Raw genomic sequence first — 26361 nt, forward strand, 5'->3', positions numbered from 1 at the left:
CGCCTCAAACCGTGCATCTTGGCGCCTCACAGTTTGGCGGGCAGCAACCTCCTTTGAAGAAGACCGCAGAGCCTACCTCACTGACAAAAGGCAAAGGAGGAAAAACCCAAAACCCAACCCCAACCCACCAATTTTCCCCTGCAACCGCTGCAATCGTGTCTGCCTGTCCCGCATCGGACTTGTCAGCCACAAACGAGCCTGCAGCTGACGTGGACTTTTTACCCCCTCCATAAATCTTCGTCCGCGAAGCCAAGCCAAAGAATATCTAAATGTAATTTTAAATTTTAAATATGTTTCTTTGAGTTTTGTTTCGCTCCATTGACCACAATTTTAAATACCTCTCCCACTTATTTGTCAGTAATTATTTTCTGTCTGCTAATTTATTTACGTGTGTTTCATTTTCCTTCTCTCAAACCAGCAGTCCCCTCTCCTCCAGTTGATTAATTTAGTTTTTGGACATACTTCTTAGTTTTTATATTATGTTCTGAACACTATTCCCGAAATGTTGCCCTGTGCTTCTCCCATCCATTGCACTTAATTGCTAAAAATGCAGTATCTTCACTCTTACGGAGATGTTCACATGCAAGGTAAGAAAGGGGCACTGCACTCATTTTCCTTCTCTTCATTTTTCTTGTTATTAAATACACCAATTTGTTTTCAGAATTGTTATACAAAATGCATTTAGGACTTCAAGGGACTATCACATTTTGATAAAGATAGCATTGAATCTGACTTACAATATAGAAAAGCAGCAAACACTCTCAAAATGCAAAGTTCAAATTTATCGTCAAAATACATACATGACATCACATACAACCCTAAGATTCTTTTTCCTGTGGGCCAGGCAGAATTTCTACTTTATCAGTAACAGTAAACTGTACAAGATTTTAAAAATGTATACAAAAAAGAAATATCAACAAACTGACTGTGAAAATACAGAAAAAAATAAATATTCAGTAATAAATAATGAGCAAAGTAAAGGTCCTTCAATTAGTCTCTGAGTCTGTTGTTTAGGACTCTGATGGTTGAGGGGTAGCAACTGTTCCTGAACCTGGAAATGTTCCAGAATAAGTTCTGTGGCACCTACACCCCTTTCCTGATAGTAGTGAGGAGAATATAGCATGTCCTGGGTGGTGTTGTTCCTGCTGCTCTCCAACGAAAGCTTTCAGGTAAATGTTCTCTATGGTGGGGAGAGTTTTTGCCTATGATGTGCAGGGCTGTGTCTACTTCTTCTTGCAGGACTTTCCACTCAGAGGTATTGGTGCCCCCATGCCAGGCTGTGATGCAGCCAGTCAGCAAACTGAATATGTGATCCAATGTCATAGGTTCTATCATAGGAGCAATATTGCAGGGTACTCCACTGTTGGAAAGGCAGTACTGAGGAAATAGTGCAGTGCTCCTCTTATGGGAGTAATACAGAATCAAAGAGGCATTATTAAGAGAGTTTTGTTAAACAGGAAAGTCTGCAGTAGCTGTGACTGCTGTACAAACAATACCTGAAGAAACTCAGCAGGTCACACAGCATCTATTGGAAGCAAAGGGATGCAAACTGCTGAGCTTTTCTAGCACTTTTGTGTATAGCATTAAGAGAAGGTCATCCTGTGGAAGGGATAAGGAAATGGGATTGCTGTACTGTCAGTAACGCTATCATTCAAATGAAACCAAAGAGCTTCTGATCATTACCTCATTTCTATATCTGGAAATTGCAGTGTCTAGACTTTAAGTAAACCATTAATTATGAAGCAACTGAGATGAAATGAGGCCACAAAAAGTTCGTTGTAACTCTGGGACCCATTCTTTTTCTTTCACTGAACCACTGTAAACTCTCCTTTTTTCATTAAAGATAACATTTATCTGGTACCCGACGAGGAAAGCTTTCATATCTAGATAGACTTTTGCAGCAGGTAACAGAGCATTAGAGTCTGTCCTTGTCACATGAATCTGCCAGTTTCAAATTGCTGTATGGTCTTTGCTTTGTAGTTGCTTCTGGTTGGGGAGAGGAAGAGAACTGAAAAGGAAATCCATTGGCATGCACATTGGGTTTTGATTATCAAAATTAGTGGGCCCCAATCTCAAACACCTGGAAACTCTTTGAGGCCAGTGCTTTTTTTAAAAAAAAGAAATAGCCTTTAAAAACACAAATCCAGACACAGCTTTGATTTATTCAGACTGCTAGAAGTTTGCAATATGTAATATATATGAGCAGTTTCCCCAGCTCTGACTGCCAGATAGTACACTGCTTTATAAAAAATGAAAGCAGTTTATCCAATAACAAGAGCAACAACTTACATTTATATGATGTCTTTGGCATAGCAAATTGTCCCAAGGCACTTCCTGGAATCAACAAAATTTGACACTGAGCCACTTCAGGAGAGAGTAAAAGAGATGATCAAAATGTACTCAAAGAGTTTGTTTTTAAGGAGGATTGTGACAAAACTGGCTTGAATTTATAACATCCTATTCATATTCCTGTGAGGACATCCACAGTGCCTTGCAGATGTTACAACTGAACAATTGGCCCACTGGGTTGGCATGGATGCGTTGGAGCATAGGTCTTGTTTTTGTGCTGTGCAACTCTATGACTCTATGAAATATGGCAGACAATTTGCACACAGTAAAGCTCCATAAATATCTTGTGATAATGAGTTGATAGCCCTGTCATAAATATTCACCAGGCCACATGAAAATTCCCCTTGACGAATTCCCCATAACTTGACACAGTGTTCAGGCCTAAAATGTTGGTTATATCTCTTTGCTTACTATCGACACTACAATAACCTGCCAACTTCCTCCAGCCTTTTTGTGTTTTGCCCTACAATCACAGCATCTGCAGACTTTCCTGTTCAATGGAAAAATGCCCTGCTCTTTTTTGAAAAGATACTTTGGTATCAGTTATATATGGCCATTTGAGATGGGGTAAGGCTGGTGAGTGTAACATCTCATCCAAAAGACTGCAATTAACTGAGTTACAGGGAAAGGTGAAACAGGTTAGGACTTTATTCCCTGAAGTGTAGAAGTATGAGGCCAGATTTGATAGAGGTATTTATAGGATAAGTGCAAGGAGGGTTTTTCCACTGAGGGTAGGTGAGATACAAACCAGAGGACATAGGTTAAGGGGGAAAGGGGAACATATTGAGGGAAGATTTTCACACAGAGTATCATGGGAATGTGGATCGAGCTGCCAGCTGAAGTGGCAAATGTGGGCTCAATTTTAACATTTAAGGAAAATTTGGACAGGTACATGGATAGGAGGGGTTTGGAGGGATATAGAATGGGCTCAGATCAATAGGACTCGGCAGAATAATAGTTCAGTGCAGACTAGATGGCCCAAATGGCCTCTTCTTTTGTACTGGAATGTTCTATGGTTTCTAAGACAATACATCCAATAATGAAGCAAGCTCTTGATCCAATCCCGAGAATTTCAGCCACAAGAGTAGGGCAAGTCCACAATCGTCTTACTCAAAACAGTTTGACCAAAGGAGAGTCAGCGGATCAAAAAAAAGGGAGGAGAATCCAGAACTGATAACCATGGCAGCCGAATATACAGCATTAAAGGATGAGCAATTAAAAAATTGGAGATGCTCAGAGGGCCATAACTAGTGAAGATATCTTCAAAGGCCAGGAAAGTTTACAGAGATACATGAAAGGTGGCACCATGAACAGATTAGACATAAGCATTTCAAAAGTGTTTTGAGGATTGTGTCCAGTTGATCAGATGAAATATTTATTATTCCTCAGATTTTAGAATTTCTGTTTGATTACTTTTCAAAAATTCATTGATTTAATACAATTATAGATCTCTGATCTTAGCTCAGAGATGTGAGAAGTGCTGGTTGTGGTTAGGAAAGGAACAAGGGAAAGGAAAAATGGGATTCTTAACATCTAACAATTTTGGTCTCTACTTTGTCTCCGATAGCAGGATGGTTCACTGCCTTTCAGTCACATTCCCAATGGAATTTGAAATGGCTAGGAGTCCATTTATCTTTATCTTTTTCTTGTCTATCCCAACAAACACAATCACATTTGATTCTGAAGTTTAAAATCCACTGTCCAGAGAAACTCTTAGTTTAGGAGGAGGCCTCTGAACCACTTTTCATATCTAAAACCATTCATTTCTGATAGTGTTCTGATAAACTTTATGATCCCAAAATTTAAGATATTTACATTATTTTCAGTATCTTAGACATAGATACTGAATAGTATCAGGCCATTTCGGCTTACAAGTCATGCTGCCCAATTTACATCCAATTAACCTACACCCCTCATTCGTTTTGAACGGCGGGAGGAAACTGGAACCCCCAGATAAAGCCCACACGAGGAGAGCATACAAACTCCTTACAGACAGCGAGGGATTCGAACCATGGTCTGGTCCCGAATGCTGATGTAAAGATGTTGTGCTAATGTCTACGCCAACTGTGCTGTCCAATTTTTTCTTCTTGACACTTTTAAAACATTTTCATATTCAATAACTATTGCCGGCCAGGTTAACATGTAGTCGTCATTGCTAATTGGCCATAATTGTCTGGCCATTGTAGTGAAAGTTGTCACCCCCTTGTGCTTCTAGAGCAGTGGTTTTCAAACTGCCCCTCGAAACTCAAATTCCATCTTAAGCAATCCCTAATGCCATAAGTTCTCTGTGATTAGTAGGGAAGTGAAAAGAAAAAGTTTGAAAACCACTGTTTTAATTGTACCGAATTGACTCATTAGGTGCACGATTTCATAACTCCAAAAGAATTGAGCAATTTTTCTCAAGCAATATATTTCCATAACAATTGAGTCTAGAGCAGTGATTCTCAACCTTACCTTCCCACTCACATACCACCTTAAGTAATCCCACAGAGCACTTATGGCATAGGGCTTGCTTAAGGTGGAATGTGAGTTTAGGGGGCCAGTTTGAAAACCACTGGTCTGGAGTCACATGGTGTCCCACACATCGTTCAAGGGCAGCAAATCTCATCCACTGAAAGACATTAGTGAACCAGGCTGGATTTTAAACAGCAGCCCATTGGCATCGAGGTCACTGTTACTCTTTCTTTGGCTTGGCTTCACGGACGAAGATTTATGGAGGGGTAATGTCCACGTCAGCTGCAGGCTCGTTTGTGGCTGACAAGTCCGATGCGGGACAGGCAGACACGGTTGCAGCGGTTGCAAGGGAAAATTGGTGGGTTGGGGTTGGGTGTTGGGTTTTTCCTCCTTTGTCTTTTGTCAGTGAGGTGGGCTCTGCGGTCTTCTTCAAAGGAGGTTGCTGCCCGCCGAACTGTGAGGCGCCAAGATGCACGGTTGGAGGCGATATCAGCCCACTGGCAGTGGTCAATGTGGCAGGCACCAAGAGATTTCTTTAGGCAGTCCTTGTACTGTTACCAAAGCAAAATACTCGAAACCTGAACTAAGACAGAACATGCTGTAAAGATTTTGCAGGTCCTCAAAATGTGACAGGTGTTTTGGTCTTGTACCTCTCTTTCCATTTTTTGGGAAGATATCCTTCATACCTTATCTATAATTCTCAATGTGAATCTGATACCTATTCTATAATTGTCCTTTTTTGGATCAACTAAGACAATTGATTTGAATTTAACTATATAGTCTCTTTTGCCTCACTTATTGCTAGACGTTCTATAATGATGAGATGGAAGGATGTTGTCCCTCCTTCACAATGGCTATCCAATATGATGGCATGACTAACTTGGGAAAAAATCTGGTGTTCTTCTATTGTAACCGATTTAAATTTTCTAAGTTTATAGTGTCCTTTTATTAATTATTTTCAAAATTTATAAGATCACTTAGATCTTGTTTTATGAGTTGGTGGAATTATATGTACTCACTGGATAACTTCTGAAGGGTAGGGGGTAGAATTTGTAGAGTAGGATAATATGATATTAACTTTTTATAAATCTTTTTCAATTAGCCATATGTTATAATTGTTTACGTGTTTATCACTTTTTTTACACTGTTTGACTGATATTGAGTTTATAAATAATAGTTTTGTTTTTCATATATAATGGGTTTTTTGTATATTCTTTTTCATATATTTCCATTGATTAATGGCTTCTATTAATGAACTATTTCTGTAAAATCCAATAAAAATATTCAAAAAGATATAATTTGCAGGTCAGATGGCATCTCTGGGGAGAGAGATTTTAACGATTTCTGTCCCTATTTTGTCTCCAATCGCAGAATGGTTGATTGCCTGTCAGTCGCACTTGCACTGGGACTTGAAATAGCCTGCTTCATCAGTGCTTAAGATCAATGACCTATCAGAAATGGGAAAAAGGTTGCAGGGAAAGGGCACAGGTGCAGAGTATAAAATGCACCTGTAGTTGTGTGGAGGGTGATGTAGAGTGAATGATTGAGAACTGGCTCATCAAAGTCTTCAGCAAATTCAGATGACTGGACCTTCTAGCCTTTTACCTCCCATCATTCAGTTTCTTCCCCTCTGACCCCTCTAGTCATATCAGATTTGCATTCTTCTTCTCCTTCAACTCCCTCACCAATGCTGTTACAGTGCCTGTAAGGCGTTTGTACATTCTCCCGGTGTTTATGTGAGTTTCTCCCGGGTGCTCTGGTTTTCTCCCACTGTTCAAAATGTACTGGGGGTTGTAGGTCAATTTGGTGTAATTGGGCGGCATGGACTTGTGGGCCGAAAGGGCCTGCTACTGTGCTGTGTGACTAGATTTAAATTTAAATTAAAAATTTATCATCTGAACTCATTTCCAAGTGATCACGATGTGGCTAAGGAAAGATTGACCAAGGGACAGATATTTAGGGGGAACATCATAGGGAACTTCCTCATGCAGAGAGAGGTGCAAGGGTGGAATGAGCTGTCAACTGATATGGTGAATCCGGGCTTAATTTTAACATTTAAGAAAAATTTGGGTAGGTATATGGATGAGAGGGGTCTGGGTGAAAGTCAATGGGTCAAGACAGAATAATAATTCAGCCCAGACTGGATGGGTTAAATGGTTTGTTTGTTTGCTGTAGTGTACTAGGGTTCAAGCTGCCAATGCATTTCCCTGCCTTGTGAAGAATTCCACTGGTTTCTGATTGAGGAGAGGAACGATGACACTGGACAATGAAGATTTTTGTTCCTGAAAACTTTTGAGCATTTTTTTTTGGATATTGGGCTGCTTATCGTGAAAAATCACCTTAACATTTTCCTATAACATACCGTTTTTTAGATATAATCTATTTTTATGATTTCCTGTCATATTTTAAGCATATATTATGTTGCACACAAAGCAAGCAGTTTTGGTCAGTCCAGGAACGCCTGGGCATGCACTCAGTGCAGGTGTTATGCAAATGTTGTCTTAGGCCTGGGCATGCTAGGAATGCATTAAAAGATGTTGTTGAGAATGTTCTTGGCAACTACAGTGCACCAAACTACATCCAGCTGATTGACAATATGTTTCAAGCATAGTGAAGCATGAAGTTCAACATGTAATTGAAAATTCATTTTCTGCATTCACATTTGGACGTCTTCCCTGCTGATCTTGGTGAAGTCAGTGTCAAACATGGTGAAAGATTTCACCAGGACATTGCGACCAAGGAAAAGCAGAATCAGGGCAACTGGTATCCATCAATGCTGGCCGACTATTGTTGGGCATTGACATGAGAGGCATCAGATGCTGAGTACAAATGAAAATTCAGCAGCAAGACATTTTTAGGTCAGTTGATCTAATCCAATGTGTCAGCGTCATTATGTCATTAAACATGCTAAGTTCAATAAGAGTTAATTTAATGTTTCTCCAACTGAAATTATCGTTGTGTTCAGTTTCAAGGTGTCTATTGTAATCCCCAAGCTTTTTTTCAAGAAGACAACCTTTTGAAAAAAGTTGTTGTCTAGTGTAAGTTGTGGGAGGGTGATCCATCATTGAGATGGGGTCTTGATGGAAAAAGGTAAACAGATTAAGCGAGGTAAAACACGGAAGGTTGCAGACACAGTGGATGAAGTAAAAACATGATGCTGGACAAACTCATTCGGTCAAACAGTGTTCTTTATGAATGAAAGACAAAGATACATAACCAATATTTCAGCCTTGAGACCTTCATCAAGGTATGAAAAAAGGTAGGTAGGTGCCTGAACATAATGATGATGGGGGAGTGGGGCAGGGACAGTACCATAGGCAGGAGGTAATAGGTGGATAAGAGAGGGAGGGCCCACCAGCAAACAAGGAGAGGGGGGGGAATGGCTGTGTGAATGGAGAGGGAAGGGGTGGAGAGCTGGAGGAAAGAAGAGAGAGGGAATGGGGAAGGGAGGGAGAACTGGGGAGTGGGCGAGCAGAAACCCAACAAGTCCATGTTAATCCCATCTGGTTGGAGAGTGCCCAGACTCAAAATTAAGAATTGTTCCTCCAATTTACAGGTGGTCTTGGTGGGACAGTACATGAGGGCATGGACAGACGTCAGCATGGGAGTGGTGAGCGGAATAAAGATTAAACCAATCCTTTTGAGAGGCTTCTGGAGAGGGATGGAATCTTTATTGAAACCCCAGTTTATCTCTGACTGTGATTTGGTTTCAAATGAGATGTTTAAAGAAGTTCCCCCTCCCCTTTCTCCTGAAATCATACAGAGATAACTGCAAATCTTAGGAAGGTTATTGTCATAAAATAAACAATTCTAACTTTCTCCCTCTGTTTGATGATTCATCCTGACGACACCCGGGTTTGCAGCCAGCGCAGCACATTGGCTCCCAGGTTTGCTGGTGCGCCTGGTTTCTTCCCTGGGCTGAGTAAACTTCGAATGAGTTGCAGCTTTCTTCTGGAAGTAGAGGTCTTGCAAGAGGAAATTGAGAAATCCCGGCGATTTCCGTCCCTGCCTTCAGGAGGAGAGAGAAAGGGGGGGAGAGAGGAGGTATGTGAAAGGGGTTTTAATGAAACCGCAGGGAAGAAAGCTACACGTTAAGCGACCCAGAGGAGTTGAGAGGGAACCAAAGGAACCTTCCCGAGACTGGAAGGTTTTTGCACATTTTTAAAACTAGTTTTAAAGTCGAAGAAAGTTACGAATTTCTGAATTAAAACTTGTTTTTCTTTCAACTCGGGAAGACTTGCAAAGTTTTGCTTTCAACAAAAGCGCTTCACGGTTCATTCAAAAGACGACCCAATTTGGACCGTGAAAGTTGCAGGAAAGTTTGCACAGTGTGAACGAACCTCAAAGCAGGCGATGCTTCGCACTTGGCCAAGTTGTTCATCGTTCAGGGAAGCGGCAGCGGAACAGATTTAAAGGGACGCTTTAACGAGGGGCTGGAGCGTTATTCGTTCACCGAGCTCTGCTTCCAACCGCAACAGATGTCTCAAGGTAACAATAAAGGCTGCAGTTACACACAGCAGGGACCGGCAGCGCCGGCAGGGCAAGGAGCCCGACCGTCCCGGGACAGAGGTAAGAAGGCCCACTTCACGGGAGGGACAGAGAGAGAAATACTTGGGACAGGCAAGACACGGAGACAACGTCGTTCTCTCTCTCTCTCTCTCTCTCACACACACACACACACACACACACACACACACACACACACACACACACACACACACACACACACACACACACACACAGTACCCAGGCAAATTCTCTCTCACACACTCACACACACACACACAGAGTACCCAAGCAAATTCTCTCTCACACTCACTCTCTCTCACTCTCTCTCTCTCACACACACACACACACACACACACACACACACACACACACAGAGTACCCAAGCAAATTCTCTCTCACACTCACTCTCTCTCTCTCTCACACACACACACACACACACACACACACACACACACACACACACACACCACAATCTCACCCACATACACATGCAAAATCTAACATAATCTCACATGCACACTATCTCACACACACACCATTTCACACACACAATCACACAGTGTCAGTCAGGACACAAGAAGCCATATTCCAAAAATCAGAGTGAAAACTGTAAAAACACACCCAGATGCTTACAATCAGATCTGTTGAAGTCACTTAGTCAGATGCACACAAATGTTTATGTAACTACCGAAATTCTGTTGTTGAAAAACAAGGTATAAAAGTTCCTTGACATTGAATAGAATATTGGATGTTTTTTCTATGATCCTTGAAATCTGACATGGAGAGTGAGTTGTCATTATTGATAAAAATGGGATATGTTAACTTGGTGCAAGTGTAATCACTGTCAATAGGTTGTTGGCTTGAGACCCTTTAAAGATTTAAGTTTGTAATCCAGGTTGTCACTCCCTACTGCGTGGAATGAATTTGTGCATGCAGTGCTAAACCAAGGTCCCATCTATGCTCCAAGTGATGTAACAGATCCCAATTATTATTTTCAGGATGACATTATTAAATCCAATATTTAATCCTCAGTCATGATTTCAGTATTGTTTGTCCTCATGTGTTGCTGCATGTCACATGGGCTGTCACACCTGACAAATCTGCATGATTTGATGATGGGGAGAAACTGTAAACAACAAACCTTTTTTTATTAAAGTTGTAACACAGAGTGGAATCCAATCCAATCTTATTGCCAAGCATAAATGCATGTTTATTCATATTTAAGGAATGTCAGTTTGTCTCTGATTGCACCGATTTGTTCTGCCTTCCCGGCATTCAGTCACTCTGTCAACATCTTACACCTTGATGCTGAGGAGAGTTGCCAATCACCAGAGATGGCTGGGCACACCAAGAATCTCTATCCTTTCTATTGTATCCATAGTTTTAGAAGGTTATTTAGCCCATCTTCCATTGTCCAATCCAATCTCTCCAAACTAGCTTCCATGTCTCTGCACACCAGCCCTCTTCCACATGTTCTGTTTTAATAGGTCCTCCATCGGTGACTGTAGTTCAAGTGCATGGGAAATTCTTTCCCTAAACCTCTCCCCTTCCCTCCATTGAGAAACTCTCAGAAGGATAATCTTTGACTTACTCGTTAATGTTTCCTAACATGGCTCAGTGTCAATCATTGTTTGATGAGGTTTTTATGAAATGCCTTGGGAAATGTGACTGCACCATATAAGTACGAATTAAGGAGAATTGAAATAAAATGTACCTTTCATGAAGGATTGCCACAGCCAGATTACAGAGTCCATTCCCAATTTCATTCAGTGAACTGGTAAAACAGTGACTGATGAAATGCAAAACAGACAAGTGTCAAGCATAGGGTGGTCAATATACATTTAAAATATTCAAAAACTTGCACGTTAGACTTTAGCTAATATAGATCATCTAGTTCTAGAAGAACAGTGGTCATTGAACAGGGATGGGGTATGTAATGATGGAGTGATACAAGCAAAGAGAATAAAGAAGATGGGTTTATAGGTTAAGAAAGAAATGTTCGATGGAGATCCATGTTGGTGATAAAATGAAACATTTTGTATGTCCTGACTTGTGTGGCTCTGGTTGCTACACTCTAGGAAGGATGCAATTCCTTTGGAGAGGGCGCAGGAGAGATTTGCTAGCATGTAAGTAACTTTTTTGACTCCTCGCACTTTCAACAATGTAGCCACAGGCACTCACACGAGTCGTGGTTGCACCTGTTTTCTTGTTGGCTAGGTGCAATAGCTCTTGTTCTAAACCTTCTCCAGCACCACTCCCAAACCATTTCTCTGCTATATCAACAAGTGTATTGGATGTTGCATCCTGCACTCTTGTGAAATTCTTTAACATTATCACTTTCGCTCTTACTTCTAATTCACCCTCAAATTAACCGACAATTTCTGGCACCTCTCTCCCTTTCCTCAAGATGTCAGACAAAGAGTCTCAGTTTCCATCTCAGATAAATAATCTACTGATATTTACTATCAACCCATTGACTCCCTCAGCTACCTGAACTACTCTTTCTCCCACCCTTGAGGAGTAACACACACCTTGAGGAAGGGCTGAGGCCCGAAATATTGGAAATATATCTTTACCTCCTATGGATAATTAAGAACAATTTTATTCAACTGGTTTCTTCAAATTCAATTATTTTGAAAATCGATAAGCATCTGGGTGTGTTTTTACAGTTTTCACTCTGATATTCCTCCAGAATTTTGGTGTTTTGACAATAATCACAGCATCTGCAGGCTTTTATTTCACTCCAGCTATCATTTGGAGTCCCCATTTCAACTCTTTATAATCGCTATCTCTACATGCTCAATCCTGATGCGTGGTCTCAATTCAAAACTTCAGCTCTCCATTTCCTTCCACGGTTTGTTGTTTTTCTCCAGATTCCGGTTTCGAGTCTCTCTCGTGTTCAGTGCCTGGGATGGGATGTCTCGGGTTTGAAGAGTGACTGGACCAGCTGGACTTGCTTTTCTTGGAGCAGAGAAGTGTCGCAACATTTGGAAAGCATCTGAACAGGCTGAGGCACGGTGGGCAATGGACCAAGTGCTGCTAAATAGTATTAGTATAGATAGGTACTTCATAGTTGGCATGGATACGGTGGATATGGTGGGCTGAAGGGCCTGCTTCTGTGGCATTTTGAATCTATGATTCATATTAGAGAGAAATTGTTTCAACCCACAGGAAGTCAATGGGCATTATGGTTAGTGAGGTGGGGCAGTACAGTTAATATAATGTGGTGACACGTTTAGTCTAGCGGTTAGCGCAACACTATTACAGCATTAGCAGCTCAGGTCCTCCTGCAATGTTCCCATGTTCTCCCCGTGACCTACATGGGTTTTTTTCCAGATGCTCCCACCCTCCAAAACTTATGAGGTTGGTGGGTTAATTGGGTATAATTTGTGCTTCAGTGGTTTCATGCCATTTACTATGTCGTATCTTTTTTTAAAAAAATGAAGGCACAGGGTTAATAACGTTGGCAAAAGAACAAACGGGGAGTTGTTTTTCTTTTAGTGAATGTTTCTGATCAAGAATTTACTGCTGAAAAGAGTGGGGGGAAGCAGATTTAATATCGATTTTCAAAATAATTGGATAAAAGTTTGTAAGGGAATATTTTGCAAGGTTTTGCTTGAAACAAAAGCACAGGAGTGAGATTAATAGAATCATTTCTTCAAAGAGCCAAAACAAACATGTTAAGCGAAATAACTTCTTCAGATGCAAGTTGGAACATGTCATCTCTGATGAGTAAGGAGAAAAGGACCAGGGAAAATGTCTCGTTTCATTCCAGAAAGGAGCCAAATTGTGAAGGCTTCAAAGTGCATACAGGATATTAAATAGAATAACTGAACATTGGTTTAAAATTTGAGTGGATTTTTGAACAGTGGGATGTAGTGTACAATTGGAAAATGGAAGTTTGAGGGAGATTGTCAGCAGGGATTTATAGCCTAAAATGTAAAGAAGCATCCTGAGATGCACCATAGAGCATTGGCTGAGAGACATGTAACCTTTTGAGAAGGTGACCAAAAAATTTGAGTTGAGAGCTGGGTTACAGACACACAGCTGACAATTTTTAGATTCAAACGTTTCCAGTTGGTAGAATTCCAATTAGAAACAAATGTAGGTCAAGGGTGATCGATGAACAGGGCTGGGAGTGAGTGAGAATACTGGCTGCAGAGATTAAAAGTGAACTCCAGTATATAGTGCATTGGAGGTTGGCCAGGACACCAGTGGAAACTTAAAGAAGCATGAAATGCAGAAAAGACTGTAGAGCTATCATTTACCCTCACAGTCACATCAATTCATCAGTGAATGTTCTGAAAATTGTCTCACCCAAACTACATAGGTTATTGTTCAAACGTTACCCTCTGTTGTATTCAGAAACCTGCCTTCCTTGATCTGCACACCAACCACTGCGAGAGGGTTGGAAAACTTGGATTGGTGGGATGTTCTGATACTCAGCATAGGCAAGATGACTAAATGACTGTAGAGCTCGTCGAAAGAATCAAAGACTTGTTGATCCAAACCAAGGCTTTTATTAGCAAAAGACAGGAGCTCTTCACAGGTGGCCGACCAGTCCGGAATGATCCGACCTGGCTAGGGACACAACCCTTTAAGGCCCAGACAATAGGCGTGGCTTAGCTCTCAGCCAATCGCTGTAAACACAGCCTAGATACAGTAACTATATACATTGGTGATAGATCTGTACTATCACAATGACCTTCTTCTAACCTTTGTGACTTTAGTGGTTCAGTTGTAAGTTTTCCAAATTTGCTTGTCCTTTCCTGTGCAATACAATCCCTTCAATATTTTTAATACTTCGAAATATCCAGATTTCAGGTTTATTGTCAGAGTACATACATGACTTCACATGCAACCCTGAGATTCTTTTTTCCTGTGGATGAGAGAGAGTTATCACTGGTGTGAGTCTTGTGGCACCTATACCTCGTTCCTGATGGCAGCAGCGAGAACAGAGCATGTGCTGAGTGGTGTGGAGTGGCGCTCTCCAACGGCAGCACTCCCTATAGATGTTCTCAATGATGGGGGAGGGTTTTACCTGTGATGTCCTGGGCTGTGTTCACTACCTTTTGCTGGGTTTTATGCTCAGGGGCACTGGTGTCCCCATACCAGACCATGATGCAGTTGGTCAGCACACTTTTCACTATATAGTGGTAGAAATTGGCCAGGGTTTCCGATGTCATGCCAAACCTTCACAAACTCATGAGGAAGTAGAGGCACTGATGCGCTTTCTCTATGATGCCATTAGTGAGTTGGGTCCAGGAAAGGTCCTTCGAGATGGTGAACTTAAATTTGCTCACCCTCTCCACCTCTGATTCTCGAATTATTTAGATAATTAAGAACAATTTTATTCAACTGGTTTCTTCAAATAATTATGTTGATTAAAAATGTGCAGAGTTTACAATTGGGAACCATTGTCTCGAGCAGCCATTCTCAACATGGGCCACACAACCACTATTAAGATGGGGGGGGGGGGGCACGGATTGAAATCATAAAAAATATTTATTTTAATGTTCTTTGTAGGAGAGAAGCATGGAAGAAACCAACTAAACCTGACTCCTTCACAGGGAAGGGGGCCCATAAACTTTGAGCAGAGTCCTTAGGCACCATAGCCTAAAAAGTATTGAGAATGGCTGGTCTGCAGGTTTGAGTCTAACCTGTAGACCTATCTCCGAAAAGTTTACATAATCTTCCTGTGACCTTGTAGGTTTCTTCCACGTACTCCGCTTTTCACAAGGATGTGCTGGTTGATGGGTGAGTTGGCCTCTGAAGATTGGCCCCAAGTGTAAGCGAGTGGCATGAGAGTAAATTTAAATTTAAACATACAGCGAGGTAACAGGCCTTTTCATCCCACGAGCCCATATCACGTAATTACACCCCATGGTATGTTTTTGAAGGGTGGGAGGAAACCGGTGCCCCAGGAGGAAATCCATGCAGATACGGAGAGAGCATACAAATTCCTTACAGACAGCAACAGATTCGAACTCCAGTCACTGGTGTTGTTACAGTGTTGCACCTACCTCCACTCTAATTGTGCTGCCTTCGCTATGTATTGTGACAGAGTATTTAGAGATGGTTTGGGAGGAACTGTGGGAGCAGCTTGCACACACAAATTTTAAAACACAGAATACTTGCAGGACTTTTGCAGAATGCTTTCTGCAGAAGGCAGCAAAGTATCGACAGCAGCTTGCCTGGGAGAGCATGTGATCTTTGCAGGCAGTGGAGAAGAGTTTTGCTCTCAGAGAGGGAGGGTGTGAAACAGAAAGGAGAGAGACAGAAATCTGTTCCAGAGGGACAAAGCTGGCAAACTTAGGAAGGCTGCCTAGTTGAAGGAGAAGAATGGCAGTGTGAAAGGTGACCTGAAAGAAAGAGGATCATCTGGAGAACCCTGAAGGGGGCAAGTTTCGTCACCAAGACTGATTGAGAAGGAATCAGTTGCGGGTATCCTGGAAAAAGAATCTCTCACTGAAAACCATCAAGAACCCTCCTGAGTGGTAACCATTTGCCTGTTACGCACCAAAGACTGGCGAACTTTGTTAATACTAACCTCTGTGTTCAGTACAAGAATTGCCTGCAACCAGTGAGATTGGACTGTGATCCAAAGAACTTTTCTAACCTTAAATATACATTACACACACCTGCACTTAGTATTAGAGGGGGAATTAAGTAGTTAGGTAGGTTAAGTAAAAAGTTTAATTCTGTTTTCTTGTTCAAATATAATTAAAAACTACTTTTGTTGAAGTGACCCTGTGTTGTGGTGCATATCTATTGCTGCTAGTTTTGGGGGTCCTCTGGACTCCGTAACAGTATGGAGTTGATGAATAAGTGAGAAGGAATATCTGGGAAGTGTGATTGATGGGATTGATCTGAGAACCGGCAGAGACTGTGTGGACTGTATGGCACACAATATCAGGTTAAAAATATAGGAAAGAATAAGTGGAGAGATGTGTATAATAGGAGTGGAGAAATACAGCTAAAATAGGTTAGCTGAGGCCTTGTAGGATTGCAGAGGAGATTGTTAAAAAAATTTTAAATTTCTTAAAAAGTTATTCTACTTGGAAAGAAGAAATTAGTGGGATGTTTTCAAAAGTATGAATGGCTTTAAGAATATAATATAAGACATAGGAGCAGAAATATATTATTCAGCCCATCGAATCTGCCCACCATGAGCTGATCCATTTCCCCACTCACTGCCCAGTATTCTCCCCACAACCTTTGATTCCCTGGCTAATCAAGAGGCTATCAATCTCTCAAAGAGGTAGAATAGATGGTGAGAACCCTTTCCCCCCCCCCCCCCCCCCATAGCAGGTTTTCCAAAAAGCCAGAAGAAACAGGTTTCTGTCCATTGGTTGAGAAAAAGGAAGAAAGTGCATAGGAGTGATCTGATAAAATAGTGGAAGCAAATTAATTCATCATTCACACAAAAAAAATTGGATAATGCCTCAGGGAAAGAAAGTTTTAGGACTTTGGAGAAAGAAGAGAAAGTGGACTGATTGCTTTTCTGAATCAGGCCAGGCATTTGTCTGTAAGCTGTGCTGCAATGATTCCACAGATCCATTCACTAAACTTCACCCCACCTGCTTGTTCCCGTTTAATACGTCAGGGCTGGAGATTGGTCCTATGTCTGTTACCTGATGGAAAGTAATGGTATTAAGGAACAATTTTCTTACAGAGTGCCCAAAAGTAACTGTAGTTTTTCCAACAAAACACCCAATAAAGCTGTATATCCTTTATGTATTGAAATGAGAGAGCAAAAGCCTGTTTTAGATCCCTTTTAAATCAAGACAAGGGCAGGACCTCCTTCACTCTCAATGGTCAATGATCCTTTGTGGCTACAGAGTATATCAATTCCGAATAACTGCGAAGGAACAGGGAAGCACAAGAGATCTCAACACCAAATCCAGAATTTGAATGCACAGATAGCATTAAATAAAGTAAGAAGTCCAAAGACACTTCATAAATGGACAGCATGGTTAGCATCAAGGGATAGCAACCCAGGTTAGAATCCAGTCATGTATGTTCTCCCCATGTCGGCATAGGTTTCCACCAGTTTCCTTCCACCCTTCTGGAGGTTGTAGGTCAATTGCATGTAATTGGGGCAGAATGTGCTCATAGGTCAGAAGGGCCTGTTACCATGCAGTATGTCTAAATTTAAAAAAATAAATTTAAAATATGAAAGCAACATTTGACAACATCCCATAAGGAAAAATTAGAGCAAGCAAAACTTAAAGGAGCGATTGGGTTAAATTGGTGGGGTGGATTTAGAAAGGAGGAATTTGCAGAATTTAGGGTACTGACACCCGAAAGCTAGATCACTAGTTGGGCATTGATGAACCACCCCACTATTGCCCTTCCTTCTCTCGACCACTACTCCCAGCACAATCCACTCACTGGGACTTTATCAACCTTGGCACTTGTGCTTGATGTTAAGGAGTGATAGGGCTGGGTTAGAGAGAAGCAAATTGCTTTGGTGAGAAGTGTCCAGAATGAGGCGGGCAGTATGTTAAAATTGTCGGTGTTCAGAAGCATTTTAACAGCGATTGAACTCTGAAACTGTGGCTCACTGGAACTGTGCCCCAGAAAAGGTCACTGAGGTAAGCAGAACTGAATCTGATAGATTTTTGTGGGATGACATTTTTAAAACTAATGCATCAATATAAGTTGATGAAATTGAAATATAGACCACAACAAATCAATTGGATGGAGTCCTTTGTCCAACCCCATCAACTACATTTATGTGATTTAAAATAAGATGTTAAAAAAATAACAGAAGGTTTCTCAAATGTACCTTTGCCAATTATATTAAAATAACTAATATTGGCTCACAATCAAATGGCTTTGACATTTGACCACAATTCCCTACCATTCTGTTGCCCTTAATAATGCTCAGAAACTTGTCCCTTTTAATTTTGACTCACAGAAATCCAAGATCACAGATCTCATGCTTGATCGCCATCCTACATTGTTCCCACATTGTAATGGTACACTTGAATATAAGAAAACAAAGGTCCTCATAACACTATTAGTATCAGATGAAGGATAATGTTAGCTAGGGTAGCAGGGATAACTCTTTCAAATAGTATGTGATGTTATTTTTTTTCAAATCCGCCAAGAGGTGAGATGGAGCCTTGGTTTAACATTTCACCCACAATGCAGCACTTTCTCAGTACTGACATTGGAAATATCACATTTGATGTTGTCTCTGAGGTAGTGTTTAACCCAAAATATTCTGACCTGGAAATAAGGGAGCTGTCAACCAAGCCATTCAGATGTTCATATTCATTGGTGAGCTATGGTTAGAATGCCAGGCTGGTTCAAAGCACTTCATTTCTTGAGGGAAGTTGGTGGGAATATGTTAGATGGGGATATGTTAGATAGAAATCTACTCTGTTCTTTTAGCTATTCCTTTCACTGGCAGAACCTTCAGATGATAAGCCACAACTAAGCTGTCCAGTATCAGGTAGGCTTAGTTGTTAGCATTCCTTCTGAAGGGTCTTATAGCTGGAGATGGCAGCAGTCTTACATGTAACTGAGGCCTTCCTGGTTGTAATTGAATGAGTACTATGTTGTTGTGAGTGCCAACACTTTGATAAATCAATAATTGCTAAGGAAGGGGGATTTTATTTTATTTTATATAGCAGTGAGTGCAATGAGTTAAGTTCTCTAGGCCAACATTTATCCTTCAGAGCAACATCATGGGAGAACAGATGAACTGCTTGTTCACTTTAATTCTGTTTGCAAGAATTATTCCATCCAACTTGTCTTCTGCATTTGCACATGTATAATCAGTCACTATACTCCAAGACAATCCATTATTGATGTAGAGTTAAGAGTTCATTTTAAACCTTGTTTTGCACAAAAGTGAAAACGTTAAAACACAATGCTGGAGAAACTGAGCAAGTCAAACAGTGTACTTTAAATTTAAATATATAGCAAAGATATTTGTTATCAAACAGTGTACTTTAAATTTAAATTTAAATATATAGCAAAGATATTTGCTATCAAACAGTATACGTTATATGGCAAAGATAAAGATACATAACCAACATTTCAGGCTTAGGCCCTTCATCAAAGTTTGAAAAAAAGTAGACAGGAAACCTAAGAAAATGGGGGGTGGGGAGAGGGGGGGAGAGGAAGGAGGTATTAGATGGATAAAGGATGAAGGGCTCAGCAGCACGCATCAGAAGGGGGAATGGCTCTGTGAATGGAGTGGATTCACCCACTCCATAACTTCTGCGGGAGTTATCTACCTGTTTTGCATCTGATGCTCCCTTTGTGGCCTCTTCATTGGAGAGACTGGTGCAGACTGGGACATCACTTAGCTGAGCATCTTCTGTCCTCATCAGTGCCGGGGACCTCCCACTTCAATTCTGCACTCCACTCCCATGCTCACATGTCTGCCATTGACCTCATTACTACCCCACCAAGTCTAGCGTTAAATTGGAGAAACTGTACTGGATTTTCCGTCTGGGCACTCTTCAACCAGATAGCATTAACATAGATTTCTCCACTTTCTGCTTTACTCTCCACTCTCCCTCCTTTCCCCTTCGCTTTGTCTTTTTTCCTCCAGCAATCCACCCCATTCCCTCTCCGTTCACAGAGCCATCCTCCTGCCCCCATTTGCTGACGTAGGGCTCAAGCCTGAAACATTGGTTCTGTATCTTTGTCTTTGCTATATAAAGTACCCTGAGTTTCTCCAGCATTGTGTTTTTACTTCAATCGTGGTGTCTGAAGACTTCACGTATTTTACGTTTGCACACTGCAAGTCACTTCCTAAAAGAAAATGTAGTTTGGGAGGATTTAGGTAAGTTTATAGATGTGTCCAAAGATGGAGGATGTTTCAACATAAACAGGGGGCTTCTTCCAGTTTTTATTTCCTGTAAGATTTTGGGGAAGACTTGGAACAAAATTGTGACCTTCCTCCTCAGGCTAAAATGAGCCAATTGTCATTCTATTTCTTTGTTGCTCCCTGGTCGCTGACCTCCTAAACAGCTGTGTTCAGTTTGACGAGCACAAGGAATATTTTAATCAATAAATGTTTGCTGGCTTTTGCCATTAGCAGACATGGGTACTGACAATGTTAGAATTTGTCAACCACCTCAAGTGAGGAGGTATTTCAGAATCAACTCAAGTTGCACAAAAGCCAGATAGAGCAAGTTCAGTGCACCTCTATCCCTGAAAAACATTCATGGGGGACTAAATAGATCTTTAAAATCATAATACAGTGTTTATATAAGTCACTATCACTAATACTTGCTTTTAAATCCAGGGGATGAGTTCTAATATTTCCTTCTGCTTGTGGAAGGATTAGCAAGAGATTGAGTTGTTGTTTCCTAACTTGCCCCCTGCAGAGAATGGATGGCAGATGAAGGTAGAATTGTATGTGATGCTTTTTATGTGAAACAGTTTAAATCCAGTCGTGGTTTTATCCAAGTAGCCGGTGCAATGACAGTGGTGCAGCAAAATACGAATGAATGCCTTTGAAAAGGAAGGAAGATTAATTTTTTTAGACATGCAGCTTGGTAACAGGCCATTTCGGCCCACACGTTCGTGCTGCCAAATTTAGACTCAATTAACCTACACCCCCAGTACCCTTCAAATGGTTTGAGGATACCAGAGTCCCCGGGGAAAACCCACGCAGGCTTGGGGAGAACGTACCAACTCCTTACAGACAGCACGTGATTCAAACCCTGGTCCCAATCTCTAGCAATGCAAAGACATTGCGCTAACCCCTACTCCAACTGTGCCGACCCAGAATAAGAGACTTCTCCAAGGCTATGGAATTATCTCTCGTCAATTTTATTTTCACGAAGTGCTCAGGCCCTCCAACACGTTTGTGTATTGCACACAACCCTAGTGTCAGCAGATTTCTTGTTTAACTCCACGTCATTTTATTCCCTTTTTGCTTTTGATTCTAGCTGCTTAAATTTATCAGCGAAATCAGCATTAGTTTTTCTGAAACATCATCGAAATCTGTGGTTCCATGTATTTTCAATATTTATCTCTGCATGCAACAAGCAAACAAATATTATTTTTTTCTAAATCCTCCAACACCATTGCTTGCAGTGAGTTGATGTGTTCAAGTGTTTAATGGAGTCAGGTGGCACTGTGCTTGTTGACACTCTTGTTGCCAAGAACTGGTTTGACTCAGATGTTTCCTGTTTTGTTGGCATCGATTGGATTGGATTGGAAAAGAATGTTGTTTTCTTTTGGTGAAACTCGTGCTCATCTGGATGAGAGATGGGATTGCAGAAACAGGATGAGTTCTACTTTTAACATTGGCTTTGGACTGGGTACAGCTTGGGTTAGATACAGAATAAAGCAACACCCACATGACCTCCCAGGACAAGGACAGCACAGTTTAGAGACTCAAGTTGCATTAACAGCCTGTTCAGCAAGGCTGCCCTGAGGCAGATGATTAGTTTTGTCCTGGAGATTCAGGAACAACTAGACAGATATTGCCAATAAAAGATAATAGCCAACACACAGAGAGTTTTAGTCCCAGCAGTCTGGGCTAGGTTCCAACAGGATTAAAAGATACTGAATTTTTAATGAGTTTTGGCAGAACATATATTGAGGTGCATCTGACCACCATAACCTTGCATGCACTCAGAATTAAAGCAGGCGTTATTTCTAGAATGATTTAGAAGCACAAGAAGTTATTTTGTTATTGTGTGATAGCGAATCGTAAGCTGGTCCTCTTTATAAAAGAGTTAATAGCAAGGCGAAATCAGCTGCAAATTTGCATTCCATTATCTTCACTGTTGCAGAGTGCCATTGGCAGAAATGTTTTTTTCCAAAAGTGACTTCCCACCCCTGATGCTACCAAGCTTCCAGATAGGGTGGTACGGTTAGTGTAGCAGTCAGTACAATATCATTACAGTGCCAGCGATCGGGTTCAAATCTGCTGCTGTCTGAAAGGAGTTTGAATTTCCTCCCCATGACCTTGTGGGTTCCCTCTTGGTGCTCAGTTCCCTTTCATGTTCCAAAGGCTTACGAGGTTGGTAGGTTAATTGGTCACATGGGTGCATTTTACGTGGCACAGGCATGTGTACCAAAAGGCCCTGTTACTGTACCTTATCTCTAAATTTAAAAAAAAAATTAGGATATGGTTGACTGTTTAACATTTTTGATGAACTCCAATGACTATGAGGAAGAGGACATGTGGGGATAGAGTGAAGGTACAATTCAAAGAGTTTATTGGGGAAATTTTTGGAGGCACTGCCTTTGGTGCTGGAACAGAAACTTAGCTTTGATGTCTTCCTTGCATTCAATTTTTCCCTGAACTTTCCAGATTTTTTTCAAGATTCTTAGCTAGATTCAGGCAGACCCTTGGAATTAAAAATGGACTATATAGTCCTTGATTTTAATAGCACCCTGCATGATTTCTGTGTTAGGCATATAGGAAGTGTTATTAGTCCCTGTCCAAATAACCATCTGAGTCATTGCCAGGAAATTTAGACCGCATTGTTTTAAGAATTGATCGTTATTGTTCCCTCTTGAAAATTTGGGAGCGCCTCCCAGTCGAAGTGGCCCTTCCAACTCGTTCCCTTCAGGTGGGGTCATAATAGGGCCCCATTTTTCCCTCAGGAAAGGTCTTAACTGTAAAAAGTCATAAAAAGCAAATTATATTTATAGCAGTCCTCTATAGTTCGGATCCACTTTTAGTACCAAAAATCCAGAATTCTTTTAACTAAATTCATAGGCATCAGTTTGTTATGTATTAGAGGTACTTTTGGTGATATTATAATCTCTTTACAAATACAATCGTTAATTTCCTTCCATATCTTACTGGATGTTTTAGGATGGAGTTATCTGTTCTTTTATTTATTAATTTGGTATTTATTTTGTAAATGAAATCTTGTGCCACCCCCTCCACCAAGCTATGTAATCCTATATTAGCCCATTTTTGTGGTTCACCTTCTTCAAATAAAGATGTGAGGAACCTCAACTGGGCTGCTAAAATCAGGTAATCGTATCCCACCCAATTCATAATCCCATGTCAATTTTTCCATGGAGATCCTGGAGACTTTGCCATTCCACAGGAAAGTTTTTATGTTGCTATTTAATATTTTTAAAATATTTTCATTGTAGATAAATAGGAATATATTGAAATAAATATTGTAATCTCAGCAACACCTTCTTTTTGATAGTTTACCTGCCAATCAAAGTGATCTGTTTAAATTGTCTACAATTTTTTCAAGGGTTGGGTATTGTTGAGTTTGTATAAGTTTCCCATATCTCTAGCCATTGATATCTCTATGTATTTAAAACTACCTAATTGCACTTGAAATGGCTCCCTTATTTATATCTTTCATAATCTGAATCAGTCAGGGGCATAATCCTACATTTTTACAAATTTACCTTACATCCAGAGATTATGCCGTAATCTTCCAGGGTGGCCTACAATTTGGGCAATGACTACAATTTGGGTTCCGTCAAGTATAGTAGCACATCGACTGTGAATAGGTTTACTTTATGTTCAGCTTGGCCCATCTTGAATCCTTCCTAATATAGTCTGCTAAAGGCAAAGGAGGAAAAACCCAACACCCAACCCCAACCAACCAATTTTCCCCTGCAACCGCTGCAACCGTGTCTGCCTGTCCCGCATCGGACTTGTCAGCCACAAACGAGCCTGCAGCTGACGTGGACATTTACCCCCTCCATAAATCTTCGTCCGCGAAGCCAAGCCAAAGAAGAAAAAAAAGAAATTCAATAGCTAATACAAACAGCCCTAGTGACAGAAGGGGAATGTCGATGAAATTTGGCCATTTATTATGATCCTTGTTTGCGGTTTAGAATATAGTTTATTTTTACCTAATCATATTTTCCATGATTTAAATAGATATGGCCATTCCAATCAAAGGCCTCTTTTGCATCCAGAGATACTACTACACTGGGATCTTGTCTGGATTGTGCCAAATGTATTATGTTCAATAATCTTCCCTAGTTGTCAGCAGAATGTTTCTTTTTCATAAAATCTGCTTGGTCCAGATTTATTAATTTTGGGAGATATTGGCCCAATCTCTCAGCCAGTGCTTTGGCTATTATCTTGTAATCTGTATTTAATAGCGATACGGGTCTGTAAGAAGCAGGTTTTAATGGATCTTTATTCTTTGTAGATAACATCACAATAATTACTGTTGAAAAGGTGTCTGGGAGAGACTTTGCCTCCGCCGCTTGATTAACCACACCCATCATAAGTGGCATCAATAAACCTTTAAACTTTTGTAAAATTCAAGTGGGAAACCATCCTTCCCCCAGAGAATCATTAGCTTGTAACAGTCACAAAGCTTTGTCAATTACTTCCCTTGTTGGGGGGTGGGGGGGGGTCTAACCACATCTGGTCCTTTTGGCTCAATCTTGGTCCTTCAATTCCAATCAGAAAGTCATCTATTTTTGTTTGATCCTGTAGTCATTCTGATTTATATAATTTTATGTAGAATTGTTTAGAAGCATCGTTAATTATTTTTTGATCGTCAGATGTCGTATCTGACTCCACTTGAACTGCGTTGATCATCCTCTAGGTTTCCTCTGCCTTTAGCTACTCAGACAAAACTTTATGTGCTCTTTCTCCCAATTCATAAATTTTTTTCTTCGATCTCATTACGTCTTTATACCATTTTGTATGTTTGTATTGTATTGTATTTAAGTTTTTATTTATTTATTAAAGTTTGGCATTTATCCTTTGAGCCAGATTTTTGATATTCTTTCTCTAATGCTGTAATTTCTTTTTCCAGATTGTTAATTTCCACCATATTTTTTTTCTTGACATTTTTAGTATATGATATTATCTGCCCCTTCAAGTAGGCCTTCAGTGAGTCCCATTTCAGGAAACTGTTGTTAGTTGATGGGCAGTTAGTTTCATAAAATACTTTAATTTGTGCCCTTATAAATGTACAGAAGTCTTCTCTTTTCAACAGCAGAGAATTTAGTCACCACCATTCCTTGATGCCTGCTTTTCAATGCTAAAGGTGCATGGTCTGATAATAATCTAGCTAAATACTCCGATTTGACCATCCTGCATTCCAACTGTGCTGACATTAGGAAATAGTCAATTCTGGTGAAAGAATTATGGGGTTTTGAGTAAAAGGAGTAGTCTCCAGCTTGAGGGTATAACCATCTCCAGGCATCTATTAGGCGTAGATCATTCATATATGCTAGTGTGGCTTTTGTCACTGTCTTTGTGGATTTATCCAATATAGGATCTGAACAAAAATGGAAATCTCCAATTAAAACATTGTTTTGTCCTCCAGCTATTTTAAGAAAGACCCTTTGTATAAATAGCTCATCATCTGTGTTTGGTGCATAATGATTCATTAGTGACCAAGCCTCTGAAACGATCTGACAGTGTGCTGTTAAATATCATCAATTTGGATCTATTATTAAATCCTTCATCACCACTGGAACATTTTTATTTATTAAACTGACTACCCCTCTCACCTTGAAATTATATGAAGAAGATATTACTTGTCCCACCCAATCTCTTTTTAGTTTGGTATGCTCGTACTTTGTGAGAGATGTTTCCTATACAAACGTTATATCGGGCCATAATTTTTTGAGGTGTGCCGAAGCTCGCTTTCTTTTGATACGTCTGTTCAATCCATTTATATTAATACTCATGAATTTCAATGTCTTGATATCTGTGTTTGTCTTTATCTGTCTCTGGAAGCCCACGTATGTTCTCTAGCTGTATGCATGCTCCACTTCAAGTATTTCTTTCTTGCTTTCACACTGGCAGTCCTGCTGGAACAAAAATAAAAAAAAGAATAAAAAACACAATTCCCCTCTCTATGCTAAATTTTCTCCCTTTTGTTTTGGCTCCAATAGCTAATCCCTTGGCTCCATTGCCCTCCTTCAAGCTGGGTCCACCTGCTGCTCTCATTGAAGCTTTTACCCTTCTATTTGGTTCTTTTTCCCCACTGTTCGTTATGTATATTTACATTGACTGTCCTTGTCTCCTCTTATTGTTATTATAACCCTTAACCTATGTGCTATATTGCTTTGTTATCCATATTTGCGTTTTTCAAAAACTTTCAAGGGAAA

At 40.5% G+C, this 26361-nt stretch overlaps 1 protein-coding gene across 5 annotated transcripts in view; it reads left to right on the forward strand.

Annotated features, from left to right (window-relative positions):
• Nucleotides 1-26361, forward strand: part of mdfi (MyoD family inhibitor) — a 92515-nt gene that overhangs the window by 11204 nt on the left and 54950 nt on the right. The window contains exons 1-3 of one of the 5 annotated variants that reach the window (XM_069941855.1): nucleotides 8673-8847; nucleotides 9039-9372; nucleotides 11391-11438. In XM_069941855.1, coding sequence (XP_069797956.1) covers nucleotides 9282-9372; nucleotides 11391-11438 — 139 coding nt within the window. In that variant the 5' untranslated portion in view covers nucleotides 8673-8847; nucleotides 9039-9281. Of the gene's footprint in view, nucleotides 1-8672; nucleotides 9373-11390; nucleotides 11439-26361 lie in introns of those variants that run through there. The other 4 variants (XM_069941856.1, XM_069941858.1, XM_069941857.1 and 1 more) reach the window with 4 other exon arrangements.

This window comes from Narcine bancroftii, chromosome 5, assembly GCF_036971445.1.
Source record: "Narcine bancroftii isolate sNarBan1 chromosome 5, sNarBan1.hap1, whole genome shotgun sequence".
NCBI classification, from domain to species: Eukaryota; Metazoa; Chordata; class Chondrichthyes; order Torpediniformes; family Narcinidae; genus Narcine; species Narcine bancroftii.